Source organism: Durio zibethinus, chromosome 27 (assembly GCF_047325235.1).
Source record: "Durio zibethinus cultivar Kanyao isolate XHJ-2024 chromosome 27, ASM4732523v1, whole genome shotgun sequence".
Classification (NCBI taxonomy): Eukaryota; Viridiplantae; Streptophyta; class Magnoliopsida; order Malvales; family Malvaceae; genus Durio; species Durio zibethinus.
The window spans coordinates 2,385,862-2,409,350 of NC_143188.1; the positions used below are offsets into that span (position 1 = coordinate 2,385,862).

At 26.2% G+C, this 23,489-nt stretch overlaps 1 protein-coding gene and 1 long non-coding RNA gene across 2 annotated transcripts; one reads left to right on the forward strand and one right to left on the reverse strand.

The window, feature by feature from the left end:
- Positions 1-10,714: 10,714 nt before the first annotated feature.
- Positions 10,715-16,114, reverse strand: LOC111279314 (protein NRT1/ PTR FAMILY 5.2-like). The gene is made up of 4 exons (XM_022866337.2): positions 15,926-16,114; positions 14,093-14,310; positions 11,935-12,500; positions 10,715-11,821 (listed from the first exon to the last, which is right to left on the reverse strand). The coding sequence occupies exons 1-4, from the start codon at positions 16,038-16,040 to the stop codon at positions 10,942-10,944; spliced, it is 1,779 nt and encodes a 592-aa protein (XP_022722072.2). The 5' UTR covers positions 16,041-16,114; the 3' UTR covers positions 10,715-10,941.
- A 5,233-nt stretch (positions 16,115-21,347) lies between these two features.
- LOC111280212 (uncharacterized) lies at positions 21,348-23,113 on the forward strand. Its single transcript, XR_016334728.1, has 3 exons — positions 21,348-21,718; positions 21,818-21,907; positions 22,929-23,113. It is a non-coding gene; the product is annotated as an uncharacterized LOC111280212 (long non-coding RNA).
- The last annotated feature ends 376 nt before the right edge of the window (positions 23,114-23,489 follow it).

A 23,489-nucleotide genomic window follows, 5' to 3' on the forward strand; every position in this document is an offset into this window, starting at 1 on the left:
ACGTACAGAAAAAGATTTATATGTTTCATAAATTAAATTCATAAAAGTTTTTATTAAAAATAAAAATTAATTGATTAAAAAATTTTATCGTATAAATCAAATATATAAAATTTTAAAAAAAATTAATTTATTTATTAAATAAATTTTTAATAAAAATATTAATAAAATTTTTATCATTAAATAAATATCATTTAAATTTAAATTATAAGCAATATTTTTAATTATTTTTTTAAATATTATTAATTTTTATTTTGAACTATATTAATTTTTTAATTTAAAATTTTCATTAAAATTTTTATTTATTTATTTTTAATAAAATTTTTATGAATTTCACTTATAAAATTTCTTATAAATTTTATCTAAAACGTAGAACTTCGAATCTAAATTATCTCAAGACAAACAATTTTTTTAATATAAATGAATGCAATTTTATTCTAAATCTTCTATAAAAATTAAGTTTTATAGACGTAGAGTTCCGAAGAATAAGAAATATGAAATTAAGTCAATTAAATATTGATTTATTAAAATTTCAATCATTACAAAGATATTGATTAACAAGATTATCAGTTAAATAGTAAATTTTGTGAAACCTATCTATTATAAGATTGTTTTTAAATACTCTTTTATTTTTGTTCATCTAAACTTCATAAATGAAGGCATTCAAAGCAATATTAAGAATAATAGTTGAAATGAATTTGTCTTTTAAGCTAGTTTTTATTCAAGAGAATTTATAATGTCAATTATGATTCATTTGATGGACGATGAAATTGATTTTAATTAGATTAAAAATAATAATAATAAAATTAATTATTGTAATGATCAAATTAAAATTAGTAATGAAAATATATGTTTAAATATAAATACAGCGGTGACAGTTAAATTAATTGTAATAAGAAGAGAAATAATCATTAAAGATATTAAATTAAAATGTATATATAAAAAAAAATTTTAATTATTTAAAATTTATAAAATTAATAAATAATTTAAAATTTTATAATAATTAAATTATTAAGTAATAAAATTTATTTATTTCATTAATTAAGAAATTATTTTTTAATTTTTAAATAACAAATCAAAATAAAAATAATTTAAAAACATTTTCGATATAACAATAAAACTTAAGGATAAATTTGAAAAAAAAAAAAAAAAAAAAAACCTTGACTGATCAGTCACCAACTGAATAAAAAATGATCAGTTGATGACTAGACGGCATCGTGCATCCATTTAGATGCAAAAGTTATAATTTACAGGTCTTTTGATTGTAATCTTACCATCATCGAAAATGCGATGCAATCCAAACGAAGCCTTAATCTTTTGACTTTTAATCCTACATAGTCGTCTCATCTATATCTAGATTTTATTAGTGAATGCATAGATGAAGAATAAGTGATCTCTAGACTCAACTTTCTTATTACAAAACAAGCAATTAGGGTTTGTTCGATGCTCTAATTGTAGTCTTTGTTTAGTGGACAGATTTGTGAAGAATGATTATCCATGAAATTGCAAGAGTGTATGAGGATTGATATTTAAACCAAATGATCTTATATATGCCAATCAACCATGCTTATCTTTCATCTTGTATGAAAGTTAATGCAATACTACACAATTTCAATAGATTCTTCCAACACCAACTACTACTATGTGAAGGAAAAACTTGCAGGATGTTCTTGCCCTTTAATAAATACTAGTGGGATACTCAGCTCATTGTTATTGGTTAAAATTTTTTTATTTTGTCGACTCTATTCATTATCTTTTTTATTGAATTATCAAATTAAAAAAAATAAAAAAGCAAAAGATAAAAAAAAAAATCAAATAGATATGACACATAAATACCTCAATTGACCTCATTCTTTTACAAAATTTATCTAATAAAAAAATTAAAAAAGAAAAAAAGAAAATAAAAAGCTTGGAAAAGGTGCAATAGACATCATATTGAGCTTAAAATAATAATTTTTAAATTAAGATATTAAATAATAATTTTATTAATAAAATAGATATATATATATATAAATTAAATTAAATTAATAATAAAATATATATTTTTATAATCCGGCATTAAAATACTCAAGGCTTTAACTTTTATCCTTTAACCATCTTTTGCAAAATCATGAGCTAGGCATGAAGACTTGAATATGTGTAATTTATATAATTTTGAAACTTTTTTTTTATAATTGAATAATTAGTAAATAAGACTATTTGGTAAATATATGTAATTTGACATTAAAATACTCAAAGCTTTAAGCTTTACCCTTAAACCATTTTTTTCAAAATCATGAAAAAAGCATGCAAGTTACTTAAAATGTGCATGTGGATGGATCAACACATGGTGGGACTATGCAGATGTCGTCCCAAAAAAAGCATACAATTTTAAATTAGAAACTCTATTTTTTATTTTAATCATTTTCTTTTACACATTTACTGTTAAAAATATAAATATAATTATAACTTATTTTTGTTTTTAAAATTGACAAGCTTTTGACTTGGAAGCTAATTACTTAACTAAGTCTTTTACTATTATCTTATTTACAGAGATTTGTTTCTCACATAAAAAGTTTATAAAAAAATATTTGAAATGAAGATTTGAATAAGCCTAATTTATGTAATTTTAAAAGCATTTTGATAATTGAATAATTGGTAAATAAGACTATTTGATAAATCGGAAGTGAAAATGATCTAATATAACAAGTTGAGATTCCAAAAATGATAAAACATTAATGGAAAGGTGAAATCATGAAAACGAAAAAAAAAACAAACAAACCCTGAAAATATCCAAGTTTTCAAAGATTCAAAGAAGGGTAACTACTACTTCAAAGCTGCAGAAATTGAACCAGTTGCTGCAAAAACAATTTACTCTTTTTATTTTTTATTTTTTATGTGTTTCTTTGATCGGATGAAAGAGATATTGAAATTCAAGATTTGTACGAGGAAGAAGATAGAAGAAAATGCAAAGAAACAAAGAAGGCAGATAGCAGATGGCAGATGGCAGAAGGCGACAACTCTATCGCCTGACAGTGAAGAAGACCTCTCAAGCTAAAACTATTGCTGCCAGTTGCCAGTAGATAAGCCAAATAAAAAGTCTATTCGAATGTTGTGTAGTTTTGGTAAGTGGCCTTTTCCCATTATTCGGTGTTCACACGGTGCATGAACAGTTATAATTTTACTCAAGGATTTCTGTTAGTTTCTTATTTATGATAGTACTCCTTGTCTCCCAGATTATTTGTCTTGCATTTATTTTTATGAAACTTAATAAAAAAATTTTAATTTTAATAACAAAAAATAAAAAAAATTTAAAATATAATTTTAAAATATAAAAATATTTTAAATATTTTAAAAAAAATAAAATATGATTTTGAGACATTCTAAAAAAATGAACAAAAAAATAGAGTAAGTAATTAATTAAATTGCTTGATAATAAATAATTTTTTTCCAATTTTCTTATGTGAAAATTAAGGAAACTTTTTTTATATATAATTTTTCTTTTCCTTTTCCAATTTAGAATCATTGAATTAAATGAATTGAGTGAGTAGAAGGTCAGTTGAGGGGAAAAGTCATAGGCTCATTGCATGCATATGGAAACACATGGGAAAGATGTACTAGGATAGTTAGATGACTATTTTGCCCTATAAGATGTTAGAAAATTAATCATGGAGTTTTTTTATATATAAAAAGTGTCGAATCCTCCTAAGATGAAAAGAAAAAATTATAATTATCGTGATCGACTCTTAATCTTGAGATTTAAAAAAAAAATTATTTGATATAAGGGCTTTTTATTTCATATATCACATCTTCACATTTTTAAAGTCAAGCTCTAAATCTCAAATTAAGATTTTAATAATTAATATGATAGATTTATTTTCTTATATAATATAGTATTTATGTGGATAATTCTCTTAAATGACATATAAAATAGTTTTTTAAAAGAATAAGATGACTTTTTAAATTATAAATTAGATAATTATAAATTTATTTAAATATCAAAATTATTCAAATTATAATTAAAAATCAAATCAATTTAGAGATATATATTCTAAAATTAAAAATATGAAAATGGATTTTATTTTTTAATAAATAATTTTAGTTGTTTACCAAATAACTTTATTGAACAAATTATTTAATAATCAAAATCTTTCAAACATGTTTAAAAATAATAAATATTAAGTTTATCCAAATCTTTTAATAATATTTTTTTATCTTGATTTAAAAAATTATCTTTTTAAAAAATTTACATAAGATATTGAAATTTTAAACAATTTTATGTAAGATTTTGAAAATTCAAAAAATTTTCATCTTAAACTAATTATCAAAATGATTATATTCATTTGAACTCTAATTATCAAATTTATATTTCAAATAAATGTAAAAAAATTAATATTATCTTTATTACTTATTATATCTATTTTAAATTTTAAAAATTATCTATTTAATCTTAATTGCCACTAAAGAATTTTTTTACAAATTTAAGATTACAAATGTAATGTGTTAGACATCAATTTTTTTTAGTAACTTTTTTTAAGGTATATTATATTACTATTGTAATTTGCTTTTTTTTTTGTTCATAAATTTATTCTAAGATATATTTTATTGTTATTACAGTTTCATTCTTATGAAAAATAGTTTTTTTAATTTATTTTTATTTTTTTCACATATTTTCTAACATTTTTCATAATTTGTATAATAATTTAGTCAAATTTACTAAAATAAAAGTGTGTTAATACTTCTTTTATTATTTAATTTATCATTCAATAATATATATTTTATTTTTTTAAAAAAAAGATAATTTATTTTTATTTGATATGATTTTATAGGTGTATAAATATTATTGTAAACAAAAAATCCAAAGGAAAGACATAAATTTTTTACTCTTTTCAGAAAATTTATTTTTTAATAATAAGTTAATATATATAAAATTTATATATGTTATGAGTTTAAATATTTGAATATAATTTTGAAAAAAAACTAATTTATGTATATATATATATTTATATTAAATAAACAAAATTATTTTATGTATCGCATGTCTTATAATTTAGTTAGATCTAATAATTCATAAAATCTTATCTCAATTAAAAGAAAAAGAGATCTTTAAATTTTTTTTAACTTCAAATCCAAACTTCATAAAGTGTGAATTTTCCCCAATTATAATATTGGATTTTTGGATATTGATTTGATTTCTCTATAATTTTTTCTTTCTATTATTATAATTTTTACTTATATTGTTGTGCACGTAATTTTATAAAAATACATAAATATTCATAATACGTTATATTTATAATTATAATTTTTTTTATTACGGTACTGTAATTATTTCTTTAGTGTTGGAGTCCACATCTTTTGCCTTGCTTATTTGCAGCTATGATCGTGTCTACGTAGTTCACTTGGAAACCGCTACATATATATATAACAATAAATTAATTCAAAACTGATGGTTTGTTTCGATTTTTTTATATATAAAAATATTTGTTTCAATCTTAAAATCAAGAGAAAATGGTCATAGCAAGACAAAAAAAAATTTTATATAAATGAATTCGATTTTATTTGTTAACAAAATAGAAGACTTCTATAAAAATTAAGTTTTATAAAGGCAAAGTTTCAAAGAATAGGAAAGATTAAATAAAATTAAATATTAATTTATTAGAATTCCAATCATTATATATGAAGAGATCAATTAACAAAATTATCAATTAAATAGTAAATTTAGTGAAATCTGTCTATTATAAGATTATATTTAAATACTCCTTTATTTTTACTCATCTAGACTTATAAATGAAAGCATTCAAAGCAATTTTAAGAATAATAGTCGAAATGAATTTGGCTTTTTAAGTTAGTTTTTATTCAAAAGAATTTATAATACTAATTAAGGTCCATTTAGATAAATAATGAGATTGATAAATTAAAAATAACGATGAAAATAAGATTAATTATTATAATAATAAAATTAAAATTAATAATAAATATATATATTTGAATACAAATACAGTGGTAGCAGTTAAATCAATTATAATAAAAAAATTATCATTAAAGATATTAAATTAAAATATATATATATAATAAAAAATTTAAATTATTTAAAAAGTTTATAAAAAAATATTTGAAATGAGGATTTGAATAAGCCTAATTTATGTAATTTTAAAAGCATTTTGATAATTGAATAATTGGTAAATAAGACTATTTGATAAATCGGAAGTGAAAATGATCTAATATAACAAGTTGAGATTCCAAAATGATAAAACGTTAATGGAAAGGTGAAATCATGAAAACGAAAAAAAAAAAAAACAAACCCTGAAAATATCTAAGTTTTCAAAGATTCAAAGAAGGGTAACTACTACTTCAAAGCTGCAGAAATTGAACCAGTTGCTGCAAAAACAATTTACTCTTTTTTTTTTTCTTTTTTATGTGTTTCTTTGATTGGATGAAAGAGATATTGAAATTCAAGATTTGTACGAGGAAGAAGATAGAAGAAAATGCAAAGAAACAAAGAAGGCAGATAGCAGATGGCAGATGGCAGAAGGCGACAACTCTATCGCCTGACAGTGAAGAAGACCTCTCAAGCTAAAACTATTGCTGCCAGTTGCCAGTAGATAAGCCAAATAAAAAGTCTATTCGAATGTTGTGTAGTTTTGGTAAGTGGCCTTTTCCCATTATTCGGTGTTCACACGGTGCATGAACAGTTATAATTTTACTCAAGGATTTCTGTTAGTTTCTTATTTATGATAGTACTCCTTGTCTCCCAGATTATTTGTCTTGCATTTATTTTTATGAAACTTCATAAAAAATTTTTAATTTTAATATCAAAAAATAAAAAAATTTTAAAATATAATTTTAAAATATAAAAAATATTTTAAATATTTTAAAAAATAAAATATGATTTTGAGACATTCTAAAAAAATGAACAAAAAAAATAGAGAAAGTAATTAATTAAATTGCTTGATAATAAATAATTTTTTTACTGTTTTTAAAAAATTTATTTTTTAATAATAAGTTAATATATATAAATTTTATATACATTATGAGTTTTAAATATATGAATATAATTTTAAAAAGAAACTAATTTATGTATATATATATTTCTAATAAATAAATAAAATTATTTCATGTATCATATGTGTTATAATTTAGTTAGATCTAATAATTCATAAAATCTTATCTCATTCAAAAGAAAAAGAGATCTTTAAATTTTTTTTAACTTCAAATCCAAACTTCATAAAGTGTGAATTTTCCCCAATAATAATATTGGATTTTTGCATGTTGATTTGATTTCTCTATAATTTTTTCTTTCTATTATTATAATTTTTACTTATATTGTTGTGCACGTAATTTTATAAAAATACATAAATATTCATAATACGTTATATTTATAATTATAATTTTTTTTATTACGGTACTGTAATTATTTCTTTAGTGTTGGAGTCCACATCTTTTGCCTTGCTTATTTGCAGCTATGATCGTGTCTACGTAGTTCACTTGGAAACCGCTACATATATATATAACAATAAATTAATTCAAAACTGATGGTTTGTTTCGATTTTTTTATATATAAAAATATTTGTTTCAATCTTAAAATCAAGAGAAAATGGTCATAGCAAGACAAAAAAATTTTATATATAAATGAATTCGATTTTATTTGTTAACAAAATAGAAGACTTCTATAAAAATTAAGTTTTATAAAGGCAAAGTTTCAAAGAATAGGAAAGATTAAATAAAATTAAATATTAATTTATTAAAATTCCAATCATTATATATGAAGAGATCAATTAACAAAATTATCAATTAAATAGTAAATTTTGTGAAATCTGTCTATTGTAAGATTGTTGTTAAATACTCTTTTTTTTTTTTTACTCATCTAAACTTCATAAATGAAAGCATTCAAAGCAATTTTAAGAATAATAGTCGAAATCAATTTGTCTTTTAAGTTAGTTTTTACCCGAAAGAATTTATAATACTAATTAAGGTCCATTTAAATAAATGATGAAATTGGTAGATTAAAAATAGCGATGAAAGTGAGATTAATTATTGTTAAGAATAATAACTCAAATCTCGTTAGAGATTTGTTTGAAATTTGTCAGATATTGTTTAATGGACAAAAATATTTGTAAAAAAAAAAAATTCTAAGAGAAAGAGAATTCTTAATAGGTAAGTTTGACTTGTAAGAGAAGAATTTTGAGAGTAAATAGATTTTTAATAAGCAAGTTTGTATGATTATAAATAAAAAAAATCTTTATAGTGTTAGGTACGAGAAAAATATATAAGAGAATTGTAGGGTTCTGTGGGATAGACACCACATAGGAATATTAAGGTTTTACGTCTTATGGATGTGTATGTTTGTTTGTGAGTGGACTAAAAAAGACTGAGAGAGTCTATATAAATATGATGTATTGGTACATATTGGTATGTGTTTGGTTATGTTGAAATAGTACACATAGGTATATGTTTGTTTGGGTTGAAAATACTCCATAAGACTAGAGGAGATTGAGAGGGTCTATGAGTTTTGATTGTTGAGTGGTTGAGTAAGAGTGATTTGATGTATATTTGTAATTCTATACAACTAGTAGATCTTATTTCTCATCCGTAGATGTAGGTTAATTGAACCAAATCACGTTAAATTGTTGTCTCTTGTATGATTGATTGATTGTTTTATTTCGCTTCGTTGACATAATTGGATTGGAAGCTTTTTGCCCAATAAATGGTATCAAAGCTATGGTGATTTCCCAAACAAGTGGTATCAGAACATGATTTGAGACATGTGAAGAGGCAAGCTCAGAGGAAGACGATTCAAGAGAAGAGTTTGAGTTCATGTTTTGAGGATTGAAGATCAATTTGCATAAAGCGTAAAGACACACAAGAGAAGAGAAGATGAGTGTGAGACTTCCATTGCAGGTGGAGTCAAGCATGTCTAGCTGAAAATAGATGATTGATAAAATTTGAGTCAAGGTAGAGATTGTTAGGAATAATGACTCAAATCCCATAAGAGATTTGTTTGAGATTTGTTAGAAATTTGTTTGGGATTGGCTATATATTTCTTAATGGACAAGAAGACTTGTAAAAGAAGAATTCTACGAGAAAGATGATTCTTAATATGTAAGTTTGACTTGTAGGAGAAGAATTTTAAGAGAAAATAGATTCTTAATAGGTAAGTTTGTATGGTTATAAATATGAAAAATCTCTATAGAGTTAGTTATGAGAAAAAGATATAAGAGAGTTGTAAGGTTTTGTGGTATAGATACCCCATAGGAGTATTAGGGCTTTACGTCTTATGAGTGTATATATTTATTTATAAGTGAACTAGAAGAGATTGAGAGAGTTCACTTAGGTATGATGTATGGATATATATGGGTATATATTTGGTTGTGTTAAAATGGTACACATGGGTATATGTTTGTTTGGGTTGAGAATATTCCATAAGACTAGAAGAGATTGAGAGTATTTATGAATATTGATTGTTAAGTGGTTGAGTGAGAGTAATTTGATGTATGTTTGTAATTCTCTATAACTAATGGATCTTGTTTCTCATCCGTGGACATATGTTGATTGAACCGAACCATGTTAAATTGTTGTTTCTTGTGTGATTGATTGATTGTTTGATTGTTTGATTTCGCTTCCGTTGGCATGATTGGATTTGAGGCTTTTTGCCCAATAATTATTATAACAATAAAATTAAAATTAATAATAAGGATATGTATTTAAATACAAATACAGTGGTGGCTATTAAATCAATTGTAATAAAAAAATTATCATTAAAGATATTAAATTAAAAAATATATATATATAATAAAAATTTTAAATTATTTAAAATTTATAAAATTAATAAATAATTTAAAATTTTATAATAATTAAATTATTAAGTAATAAAAATTATTTATTCTATTAATTAAGAAATTATTTTATAATTTTTAAATATCAAATAAAAATAAAAATAATGTAAAACATTTTTTATATATAATAAAACTTAAGGATAAAATTAACAAAAGAAAAAACCTTGACCGACCAGTCACCAACTGGATCAAAAATGATCAGTTGATGACTGACCACTTTTTCACCGCACCGTGCATCCATTTAGATGCAAGTTATAATTTGCACGTCCTTTGATTGTAATCTCACCGCCACCGAAAATGAGATGCCTCCAAATGAAGCCTTAGTTGGATCCCTTATAGCCGTATCACCTAAATCTAGATTTTATTAGTGAATGCATAAATGAAGAATATAAAAATCCATTTTATATTTTATTAAATAATAATTTTATTAATATAATAAATATATATAAATTAAATTAAATTAATAATAAAATATATACTTTTATAATCCGACGTTAAAATACTCAAGGCTTTAAGGTTTATCCTTTAATCATCTTTTTCAAAATCATGAGAAAAGCATGCAAATCACTTAAATTGTGCATATGGATGCATCAACACATGGTGAGATGATGCAGATGTCGTCCCAAAAAAAGCATATAATTTTAAATTTAGAAAACTCTATCTCTTTTATTTTAATCATTTTCTTTTGCACATTTATTGTTAAAAATATCAATATAATTTATTTTTGTTTTTAAAATTAACAAGCTTTTGACTAGGAAGCTAATCACTTAGTTAATAAGTCTTTTACTCTTATCTTATTTACAGAGATTTGTTTCTCACATAGAAAGTTTATAGAAAATATTTGAAATGAAGGCTTGAATAAGCCTAATTTATATACTTTTTAAAGCATTTTGATAATTGAATAGTTGGTGAATGAGACTATTTGATAAATCCCCATTTTCATAAATGTCATACAGATAATAGATTGATTACAGAATGAGCTTTCGGATGGTTGTTAATTGGCAAACACATTGTATATTGAATTACTATCATACCCAATAACGTTGATGATGCTCCATCACTTCTAACAAGTTTAATTTCAGCTCTGACATTCCAATGGACAATTGATATGATTCAACATGTTTCCATCAATCTATTCCGTTGACTGTTCTTGATTTGATGCCTTTAATCTCATCACCTTCAGCTCTTCTGTAAGCACATGCATTGAATCTGAAACTTCAGCCTTGTAAACATAAAACTTGATTACTATCAAGAAGAAAAGGAAGTTCAAGAAGTTGAGTATTGCAAAAAATGCATAATAGTAGTCAAGGTGAGATTTATTTAGGTTATTCAAGATCCATCCTTGGTGACCACGCTTTCTGGTGATACGAGAAACTGTTGAAAGAAGGAAGCTGCTGAGAAAATTTCCAATTCCCAGGCTAGTAGTTGAATATGAAGTACCAAGACTCTTCATGCTTTCCGGAGCCTGATCATAGAAGAATTCAATCTTGGCCACCTCTAAAAATGAATCAGCTGTCCCCATTAGCACAAACTGGGGAAGTAAAATGAATATGGTTAGTGGAAGTTGCCCCCCATTTTCAACTAAACCATGTTCCCTGGCCACACTGAGTCTGTGCCTCTCAATAAAAGAAGCAGTTATCATGATTATGATGTGGAGAACAATACCAGTTCCCATCCTTTGAAGAAGAGTGATGCCTCTAGGATTTTTAGTCCACTTCTGCATAATTGGGACGAAGAAGCGATCATAGAGGACAACACAAACAAGCATAGAAATTGTCACAAATCCAGCTAAACTTGCTGGAGGGATCTTGAAGCTGCCTATGTGTCTATCAAGAGTGGTGCCTTGTTTTACAAAGAGGGTATGGATTTGAGCAACCATGGTGCTTGGCACAAAAGTGGCGATCAATATCGGGATCATTCTTAACATTTGTTTAGTTTCCTCTACTTGGGTTACTGAGCATAACATCCATGAATCCATGGAGCCTGTTCTTACAGCAGCCTTGTTCAGGAACCTACATTTATGAAAAAGTTGAACAAAAATGATCAGAAGATCACAAATTAAAATGACAGAAAATTTCATATTCCTAAAAATATGTAACAAATGCTAACAACAATCTACGCTAACCTCAAGGTTGGTGTTGAATCAATCCTGAACTTTCCTTTCCTAGAATACTCTTCCAAGTCAAGTTCATAAAGTTCTTTAGGGTCACTAGGAAGAGGCACATTCCATTTCCTTATGGCAGCTACTATGACCATAGCCATCCTTGTGAAAGGACTCCCTGCGGGCACCTTGTGCCTATACAAAGGCGTGCCTGCCAGGAAAATCAGAACCGAAATCACCAGCCCAATTGTGGGCAGCCCATATCCTAATGTCCACCCCACATTGTCCTGAATGTATACAAGAACTGTGTTGGCAAAAAGTGTTCCAAAGAAGATGCTGAACATCCACCAATTGAAGAAAGATAGCTTATGAGCCTTCTCCTTGGGATGGAAATCATCGAATTGATCGGCCCCGATAGTCGAAATGTTTGGCTTGGTGCCGCCGGTTCCTACAGCTAGAGTATAAAGTGCACCAAAAAATACTGCTAACTGTAATGTTGATGCCTCCTTGCAATTGTCTACGTCGGCTTGGTGACAAGTTGGTGGTTTTAGTCCAGGTAGCGACACAGATAATGTTAGCAATGACATTCCCTGTGATAAAAAATTGGGTCAATTAGTAACTTTTTGTCTCTCAATATTATTAATTTGTTTCTTTTTAAGGATAATTAAATTGTAACTTCTAAGCATATAAATTAGACTTGATGATTTAAAATACCACATGATGATACGACACGAAATGATATGAAAAATATATAAAAATACGGTTTAAAGTTTTAGCAAAAATTATAATGATTTGATAAAAAATAAATTATGTGTTTCATTTTTAGTGTATCGAAATTAATTGTGAAGGTAATTTTCGCGTTTTATAGATATTTTAGATGGGATAAATACAATATAAATATATGAATTGTCAAGTCTAATATTAATCTCTTCTATTTTTGTAAAAAATCATAAATTTGATGACCATAATTAATCACATTTCTTTACATTTTTCTTTCAAAATAAAAGAAAGTACTCAAGTTGATTTTTTATTTTTATATATGTTCAAAGAATTTAGTACATGTGATTTTTTAATAAGAAATTTAAAGATTATATTAGCAATGATCAATAACATAGTTCATCAGGGAGTGATCCTACCCATATCCTATGACTATGAATGGTACAAGAAAATCTTTCCATACAATGATTCAGTTCACTTCTATCCAAATCCCATCCTACCCTTAACTAAATCATAATTTTAAAATCTTATTTTCAAATCTCATTCCTTCATACAATTAGGTGACTAACCAATTTGGAAAACATAAAATTTAATCATAATGTAAAAATTTGCAACAAGGTTTATATATATATATATATATATATATATATATATATAATAGATTGCAATATTAAGAATAGGAAAAAATTTGTAAATATTAAAATTTAAATATATCACATATTTTTTAAAGATCGAAAAAAGAATCATAGATGTTAAATTTAAATGTTAAACTTATTAAATACTATTTTTTAAAAATGATTATATAAATCAATTAAATTAAATTTCATATATCTATTGCCTTGAGCATATATGGTCTCAAAGTTGTGGCATAAAAATCAGTGGTCCACTTGACAAATTTGTCAAAGTCTTCCAACCAATATAAACCATATATAAAGTCATCTTATATTACCTTACACTTAAAACATATAAAAAATTTAGTCAAAGTTTCACATTCTGTCCATGTTTGAATGCAACCTTTTTTCTCGAAATTTGACTATAATTAGTCATTTTTAGCAACCATCCTTAGAGATTTCAAACCATTAACGTCACATCAGCTTCATTTCATGTATAATACGTTAGCACCATGTAAACCAATCATAATTTGATAGGCTTATTGATTAAACTCTAAAAAAATGGGCTTGGTTTTACTATTTTATAAATAAATAATTAAAATAGTTACATTTAAGTGTTTGATTCAATAATTATATATATATTCATGCATACGAAAAGATTTTTATTAAAATTATGGTATCATCATAATCAGTTATAGCAACATCATGTGTATAATAATAATATCTTAAAGATATATGTAGGTCCATTAATGTAACATCAATTTGACTAATTTTTTTCCAAGCAAAACTCGTTAATGTTTGACTACGAATAGTAATATAGATGTAAATGAGATGATAAGCAATAATAAACATACCGAGATATAAATTATAGAGGCAATGACAAATGTCCAGTAGCGACCAAGATGTGCATCTGCTATATAGGCACCCAAGATTGGGGTCACCCATATGGTGCCAACCCAATTGGTAACATTGTTGGCTGATTTGACAGTGCCTTGATGAAGCTTCCTCGACAAATAGAGGACAAGATTGGATGATATTCCATAGTAGGCCATGCGTTCAAAGACTTCATACACTGCACCAATGTAAAAAGAAAAAAAAAAAAGTTTTCAAACTAAAGCTGCTGCTGCCACTGAATGTAAACTTTTTGGTAGTTTCCCACCAATGTGCTGATTGGTTTGGGTTGCTTTTGTGGAGGTCCTTGATGCCAGCGTGTATGGGGTCCATGAAATAATGCCAAAAAAATTCTCAGTTTTGGAACTTGTCACTAATAATTGACTAGGAGCATATTTTTTTTTTAAGATTCAATTTTAGTCATTCAATTTATGATAATAATTTTAAAATAATTATTTAATTATTAAAATTTAAGTAAATATTTGTTATTTAATTGTTAGCCGATATACTAATATGATAATATTACAACAGATATTAAGTGTCAAGTGATAATATTATCTTTTAATATGTCACATGATTTTGTTAGCGTGACATTATAAATTTTAAAAAATAAACTAAAATAAAATTTTTTAATGTAGTAATATTATGTGATACTTGATAGGTAATGTGCCATTGTCACATTAGCATAACATTAGAGATTAACGGTTTGATTTAAAAAAAAAAAAAAAACACTTATACAAGATTGGTGACTAAATTGAAATTTTTAATAGTTTAGTAAACAATGATGAAATTTACCTTTTGTTAACTATTGAAAGATTCAGTTTCAGTCGTATATCTTTAGAAGCCTGAAACTTAATTATAAGTGGGATGCTTGAGTTCTTATTTTGTATTATGTTTATAAGAAGGAAATACAATGGAGCTGATCTGATCATGTTTAAAAAAAATGGTAGGACATGGCAGGCATGAAGCTCTCTGGACTATGGAGAGGGAAGGTGAGAAGGCTCTTAATGATGAGTCCAGTACAGAAGCTGGTGAAGGACTTAAAGATGGGGAGATGGGGTCATTTAATTCTGAAGGAGATAAATCTTTGTCAAATATATTAGTGGAAAAGGAAAACTGAAACCAAATCATCAATATCTTCAAAAGAAAAGCAAAAGTGGGTTGCAGGAAGCTTCTCTCTTTATTATTTGGTACTTGAACCAAGTCAATGCCTATCAAACTCTATAATCATGTTCACAAGCTAGACAACCCTCAAGTTTTAATGTTCAAACCAAGAGAACTAGATCATTTTGATCCTAAAGAAAACTCCAAAAAAACTACTACTTCCATAGCATAAAGTCTATTTAAGAAAAAATGATTGTCCTAAAGAAAAGATTTGATCAAGTCTTAATACTTCTTAAAAAAGACAGATAAAATTTATTAAAGTTCGTGAAATTCTTTAAATCGAAAATATAAATCAGTAGAACATTGAAAGGTTTTGAATTTTTTTAACTAAAATTTTTATTAAATCATCTGAAATTTCACGAACTTCACCGTAAAAAACTTGATCTAAATTATTCGTACCTCTTTTAGACTGAGAAGAGACAAGTGTGTGAAAGTTAATACAGGAAAAATGGTTTCATGTGACAAGAGGAAAAAGGGTTTGGTCCCATAACACAAGCACTTTAACTATTGTCTGAAGTGGAGGAGGAGGAGGAGAGAGATGAATGACAAAGTTTATAAGGCTTGATCTGTCCCTAAAGAGAGGGAATGAAGAGGGAGACACAAAACATAAATTAAGGGAAATTGAAGTTTACCAACAACAAAGGAGCAAGCAGTCCATCCACCTCTCTTAGATCTAAGGACTGGGTTTCCTTTGAGGTCCACGGTGCCATCTTGAGTGTAGTCATCCATCCCTTCTTCAACTGCCATTAAAGGACAACCTTACTTTTTTTGGGGGGAAGATATTCAGTCTTTTACACTTGCAAAGAGAGCGTGTCCATCTATCCACTCCTTTTATGGACCCTCAATTTGATTCCTCAAAGATCCTGCCAAAATTTCTGCTAATTACCACTTTGCCATCATTCTTGTTTTTTTTTTCTTTTTTTGGTTACTTCAGCTTTGGCTTGGGTTATGAAAGCATTGTCATTTTCTTGGTTAAAATGAATATAGATGTAATATTACATCCAATTCCATTTGAAACAAAAACAATTCTTCATGTGATCAGGCTGTGAAAATATTATCTACGTCTTCAACCAATATCTATACTACTGTTAAAATCTTTGATTGAATTGATATTTCAAGTCAGGTGACACCATCTCATGTTAGTGATTATTATTAAAACAATTTGGTAACACTTATATATATATATATATAATGGTTTTAATTTGGGAATATGAGATGAAATTGTATATGTCGAAATTTAAAATTAAAAATTGTTAAATGTTATCATGAATAAATTGAATTAAATGACAAAGAAAGGATTTGATGATAGTTTTTAACATTAAAAAAATAAATAAATTGCTTCAACCCCTTATTTGCGTTGTTAGGGATTACATCTTAGAATGAGCAACAAAAGTTTATCAATGCTCAAAACCCAGATACTTTATATCTTACAATTGAATTGAATAACCTAATTAACTAATTGGACATCCTCTCATTGGTTGGGGTGACAATTCTTAAGATTCATTTGGACATATAATGACATTAATTTCGATGAGATTAAAAATAACAATGGAGGTGAAATGCATAATTATAGTGGTGAGATTAAAATCAATAGTAAGATATATGTATGAACGCAAAAGCAACGATGATGATGAAATAAATTGTAGTGAGAAGAAAAAATAACCATTATGGATATTAGATTGAAAATTGTATAAATAATTTTATATCAAGTAATAATTTTATTAATAAATAATAATGAATCAAATAATATTTTTTATATTAAATTAATAAAATTATTTCATAATTTTTAAATAAAAATAAAAAAGACAAAAAATCAAAATACTAAGAATAAATTTTTTTTTAAATAAGTAGGAAAAGACCTTTTGACTGCTAGACCAGGCAATTATCAACTGGCCTTAACTGAATTGATCGATTTTATTCAATATATATATATATATATATATATAAATATTGTTTCCTTTGACAATAATCTCTTAGTAATTATTAGAGATGACAATGAATCGGATCGAGATAAATTTTTATTCATCTCGAATCTAATCCAATTTTATACCTATAATACCTGCATCCAACCCGATGATTTTTTTTTAATTTTTTTACACTCGAATTTGATCTAATATTATATAAATCGCAAATGACTTAACTCGATTTGAAATTAACAAAATATTATTTTTAAATATAAAATATAAAATTAAATAAATGTATAAATATACAAATATAAAATTAAATAAATAATTAAAAAATAATATTTTTATATATATTGAGTCGGATTGAGTTTGCCTAAAACCCAACCCCGACCTGACCTTGACTTTTTTTTTTTATTATTACCCAATCTAACCCAACCCAAAACCCATTTAAAAAAAAAAAAAAAAAAAAAAACTGACCCTCAAAAGTTCAGAGTTGAAATTCACTGAGAAAAATTTGAGCCGCCATCCCTAATAACTGGTGCTTCAGTGTGCTTCCAAAGGGCGCCTTATTGTCTTTATGTCTCTTTGTAATATGTGTGAGTTGTATCATAACTCTAATTTATGAAGCTCATGAAACCATATAGCAAAATTATTGAGATAACTTATCAACCATTGAGACTAATTTGGATCGATGCAAAGGGAAAACCTAAGGGGAAGATTGTGACTATATATCAATTTTCAAGCTTGGCTATGTTTCATCTAAACTCTAATGTCTTCCTTTGGTTCTCGTTTCATTTTCTAATTATTAGGGTTTATAATCTTATTTATATTTTTTATTTAAAAAAATGTTGTAAGGTAAAATATTTTTAGCTTACCAAGTATATGAAAAAGAAAGTTTTAGCAAGTTAAAGAGAACTTAAATTACACTAAGATGGAAGCATATTTTACCTATAATTCTTTTTACTATAATATACAATTATTTAATCATAATTAAAAATTATGTATTAATTCATCACTTATAAGTATGAGTTCTATATAAAATCTTGATGAGCCACATATAATTTTAAATTAGAATTGATTAATTATATTATAATTATTGTAAATGATATATTCTCGTCCAAATAGATTAATTTAGTTGATAAAAAGAAGAGTCTCCTTCGTTTTATCAAAGTCCAACCTTTGTGGAAAGCATTTTCAAAATAAAATTCTAAAATCAGTAGATAGACATAAGAAGTGCACTCCAAAGATTATCCGAAAAAATTATTAAATACATGAAAAGTCCGAGATACCTTAATTTAAAATGGGTCAAGACTTGTTTCTCGAGGAGCATTTTTGGATAAAATTCTTTTTATCTATTATGAAATAACATTTAAATTTATTATTTTACTTAAAATAATAGATCAATTTTATTATTAATTTTTTTAATGTGTAAATTTTAACATAGTACTTTTAATTTGATTAAGAAATATTAAAAATTTAATATTTTCTCACAAAAAAAATAATATTTTATAAAGTAATTTAATTTTGATCATTTTAAAATCAAATTAAAAAGTATAATTATTTTCAAAGATTAGTAGTAAATTTGGTATATCATCATAGCTAGTAAATTTAAACTTAATCCAATTATAAATATATCATTTTATTCGAAAATTTTTTCTAAATCGAAAATAAAATTTTGACTCTAAATTAAACCTAATTGAAATTTTTTATTTTTAAATTAATTTTTGATTTAATTTAATTTTTATTTTTTTTAATTTTTTGGGTTTAATTTTACTTTTTTTACTCAAAAAAATATAAGTTAAAAAAAAGGAAAGTTTCAATGAAATCCGCTGAAAATGATTTTGAGAGATTTTGGAAGATTTAATTTCAAAATCAATTCCTATTAAAATCAAATTAAATCGAATCACATTCAACACAAATTAGTTGATTGATTTGCCTAATTTAAAGGGGACTAAATCCCTGTAAAGAACCAACCATTAAACAGACAAGAAGGGTGGAAAATTTTTTCTAACAGTCAGCCTCACATATTGCTTCCAACATCCAACTTAGATAAAAGAATTCAGAAGTAATTCAGCAATAGGCAATTTGCAACCTTAGTCACGCAAGCCAGAGGAAGGACCAGAGAGCACCGAAAAGTAACAAACCCGAAGTCAGCATGCACAGTTTCAATAACCATTGAGCGAGTAACAACTCAGAAGCAGTACCCAAAATTAGAACTCAGAAGCAGTACCCAAAATTAGAAGCAGAGATCACAATCAAAAACAGAATCACGCACACATCAACCAAGCAAAGCAAAAAATCCATACCCAGTCAATCTAAACCCATACCCACAATTTACAACATCAAGCAATCAAGAACAAAGGCAAGCAATTTTCAGCAAGCAATCATCCCAGTTCTCAAAAGCAATTTATAGAAACATAATTCCAGAAACTGAACCCCAACCACAAACAGAAACTTCACAAACCTAAACCCATTTTTGTAGTGGGGTTTCGATAAGTGAAAAAGGGGGTTGAAAGATTTGAAGGAAGCTTCTGGCACCGGTGGCCACTTGTAGCGATGCACGGCCAATTGGTGACTGGAAACAGTGGTGACGTGCGGCAGCTTGGTAACAGCTAAGGGCGGTAGCAGTTCTTATCTTTGTCTGGCGGTTTTCAACAAAATTTTGGGTTTGCTAGGCACTCTTTTTTTTTTTTTTTGGATTGAATTTCCAGAGAAAAGAGGAAAGAAAGTCTGTTGAGAGAGAAGCAGAGAACGAAGGAAATAACAGATTTTAGAAGTTTTTATTGGATGCTGAAACGGTGCCGTTTTGGTGCTAAGGTAGAAGAAGATCCGTTGATGGAGATCTTGACCCGACCCGATTAGATTTGTTATGTACTGTTTTTTATCTTTTATTTAATTTTTACATATTTTTATTATTTATTTATCTATTTATTTTATGATGATGATGATGATGATTATTATTATTATTATTATTGTCATGATTTTTATATCTTTAATTTATTTGCGTGTAATATTTATTTGCATAATTAATTATTCACATTATTGCATGATAATTCATATTATTTGTATAATTAATATATTATATTATTACATGATATATTATATTATTGTATGATATTTATATTATTTGCAAGATAAATTTTGTAGCGTAATTTTTGTCTATTTTAATTTATTTTTTTTCTTTCAAAGGTTTTTTTTTAAAAAAAGATTTTTTTTTAAAAAAAAATCTTACCAAGCTATTAGAGAATTTACGTATGAAATTAAATCTTACTAACTATTGGAAGGTTTAATAAAATTTTTAAAAATAAATTTCACACTAAAATATCACTAAATTATTGAAAGATCTGTATTAAAATAAATCTTATTAAACTATTTTCGGATTTTATTAATTATTTTTTTGAATAAAATATATTAATGAATTCGACGACGAAGTTTTTTTAAAGTAAAACACTAGTCTCTATGAATACTCTTTAGATGAATGAATTATCTTAAATTACTATCAAATTATTGAAATAATTTTAAGATCAATTTTTAATATTATATATTTTTTGATAAATTATAAATATAATTAAGACTTGGATAATTTAAAATTAAACTGGTATTATCTTTTCGATAGACGTTGTGAATATGTTATAACTTTCTTAATGCGTAACTGTGTTCTTGAACTCAAAATCTAGTTTTGTGATCAGAATATAATATTTAAAAATATCTAAGTTAATTTTGAAATTCTTTTTTAAATATGACTAATTTAATTAGATGATCAATCGTATTTAAACAAAAAAATTGGTGATGATTTTTTTTAATTTATATTTAGTGGTAAGTTCACGAATTTATATGTTATGACACTAATTTGTATTGATAACGGAGTTTGAAATTTTGTAATGTCAAAATTTTAATAAGAGAAAAATACTTTTTTTGAAGTTCAAACTTTTTATACTATCTATCAATGTGAGTTACCAAATAATTTTTTTGGACTAATTAAAAATATTCAGACCTTACTTTTATTTTTATATATATATCTATATCTATATTATATACTATAATTAATTTCAATCTTTAAATATTATTTTTATATACTATAATTAATTTTATCAAAAGATAAATTTCTGAAGTGTTAAAACCTTGGGAAGAGATAGAAGACAATGCCACCATGTCCACGATCCGCGTAGAAACTACTGCTGCGTACTTCAGAAACTTCCCCTATCTATTTTTTCCAAGAACAGACTCCAAAAATGGATGACCGCAAAACCAAAGCCAACATCACCTGACGATTCCAAACCTTGAAGCAAAAATCAGGCAAAACCCACAATCAAATAAGCAGAGGAAACCGGTTTGGTTCAACCAATGTCTATGTAGCTCAGCTCCTAAAACGCCAGGCTCAGGTCAAGCCCGAAACCGCCCCTAAGCTACGGGCAGCTTTGCCTGACGGCCTAACCTCCCTGAGGAGCATCTCCATGAGATAATGAAGCCACCCTTGAGGTCCTATGATCCTAACCTTATCCAAGAACCAACTGTTTACAGGTTCTTCTTCTTACATAATTCATATAAAATATGAACAAGGAGGATTTTTTTTTAATAACCAAGTTTTTTTGTTTTTTTTTTGCCGGTTGAATGAGGCAGTTATGCATTTTGGTGACGGTATAAAGGAGATTATCAATGAAGAGTTTGGTGATGGGATGCAAGCTTTTTTAAGCGATTCCTTTTGGGCAAGTTAGTGCAATTCCATTTCTTTTGTTTGTTTGGATTTGAGCTAATTTTGAGTAGAAGGAATAGTTAGCCTTTGGAACTTGTATCGAATTTGAATTTAGAAATAGAAGCTGATTTCTAATTGTTTTCTTCATTTCCTGAGTGAACAAATATTTAAAGTTATAACTTTTTTTTGTCTTTGGTTACTAGAATTAGGGTTACTTGATTATTAATTATAACAGGAATTAAGTCAGCAGAAAGAATTACATGTAAAATTGGCCTATTAGTTGGAACAATGAATGATTCAGCAGAAAGAATATGGGATTCGTTTTGGTTTTTTCTTTTTTTGGTTTAGATATACTTGTAAGTGATAGAAAATCGGGTTGAGTTTCAAGCATGGAAATGCTTAAATAAGTTGTGACAAAGTGATTTGAATCTTCATTTATCAATTCACTGATTCACTCATTTTTGGTTTTTACTTAGTTCATGAGTAAAACATAACTGATCTCCCCATTGTTTCTAGTTGATATGGAATTACACACATGAAAGGCTCTCAGACAACAACACCACACATTGGATCCTACTTTGGCTTTTATAGTTAATCCTGAAAATTTTTCCTATTAAAGCTCAGTAGTTTTAACTTTTGTCAATGGCCAATTCAGGATTTTTTCTCAAAATGTCCATTTATTATAGTGGGTGTCTGCTGGGAGTTCGGTGTTTAACTGGCTGTGGGTTGTGATTTGGTATTGAACATAAGTAGCGAATGAAGTGACTAGGAAATTAAGAAAGATATATTCAGTGAAAAATTTTTGTACGTCCAATAGAAAATTGTGAAGGTGTTAACTGAAAATTTTTTCTTCAAATTTTCTTGTTTTTTAAACTTTAGGAGTGTCCATGGACACCCTACTGTAACATTTGCATCCGCCATTGACTTTACCTTGATACTGAGAAACTTCATTAAGAAAGGGATTTAACTTGTCTGATACATAACCCTTCATGCATGTGAACTGACAAGCACAAGCTTCAAATTCCTTTCTAATGGCAGAAATCAGAGCATATGGTTTCCAGACTACGGCTGCAAAGGAGCTATTGAACAGTCAGATGATGCTGCGAACCCGTTTAATATCTTCTTTTACAGCTTTTCTTTTTCTTTTGAAAATGTACTTTTAAGTGATTTTATCAAACTCAACTTTGGTGTAAGAAATTGGTCACTGGTTGAATTGGATGTTGCATGGCTTATCACTCTTATAAAACTCAAGCATAGCAGTTTAGCTATGGTGGTTTTGCATTTCACTGTCTTAGAATATCAAAGCTTGTTCTGAATGGATATTCAACTAAAAAATACCAAAAGAAACATACCAATTCACAAGTTTTACTGATCCATTTTCACTGAATATATGTTTAAATATTTACAAAAATTACCAGAAAATTGTACTACCAAACAATACTATCCACAGGCCGGACTATTCGCTTGGCTCAGGAACCAGGTTTAGGTTTAAATTTTGAAGCTCGTGCCGAATCATTAGTTAATGAACGAAAAATTATTTTTATTTAAGTTTAATTCTGAAATTTTATATAATATTAACATATAAATAATTTTTAATAT

What these genes read in the sequence shown, in the direction of transcription:
- LOC111279314 (XM_022866337.2), bottom strand. Translation starts at nt 16,040, where the DNA reads ATGGCAGTTGAAGAAGGGATGGATGACTACACTCAAGATGGCACCGTG. An exon ending in TGCTTGCTCCTTTGTTGTTG is followed by an intron (nt 14,311 to 15,925) that starts GTAAACTTCAAT and finishes ACATTGGTGCAG; the next exon opens with TGTATGAAGTCTTTGAACGC. An exon ending in CCTCTATAATTTATATCTCG is followed by an intron (nt 12,501 to 14,092) that starts GTATGTTTATTA and finishes TTTTTATCACAG; the next exon opens with GGAATGTCATTGCTAACATT.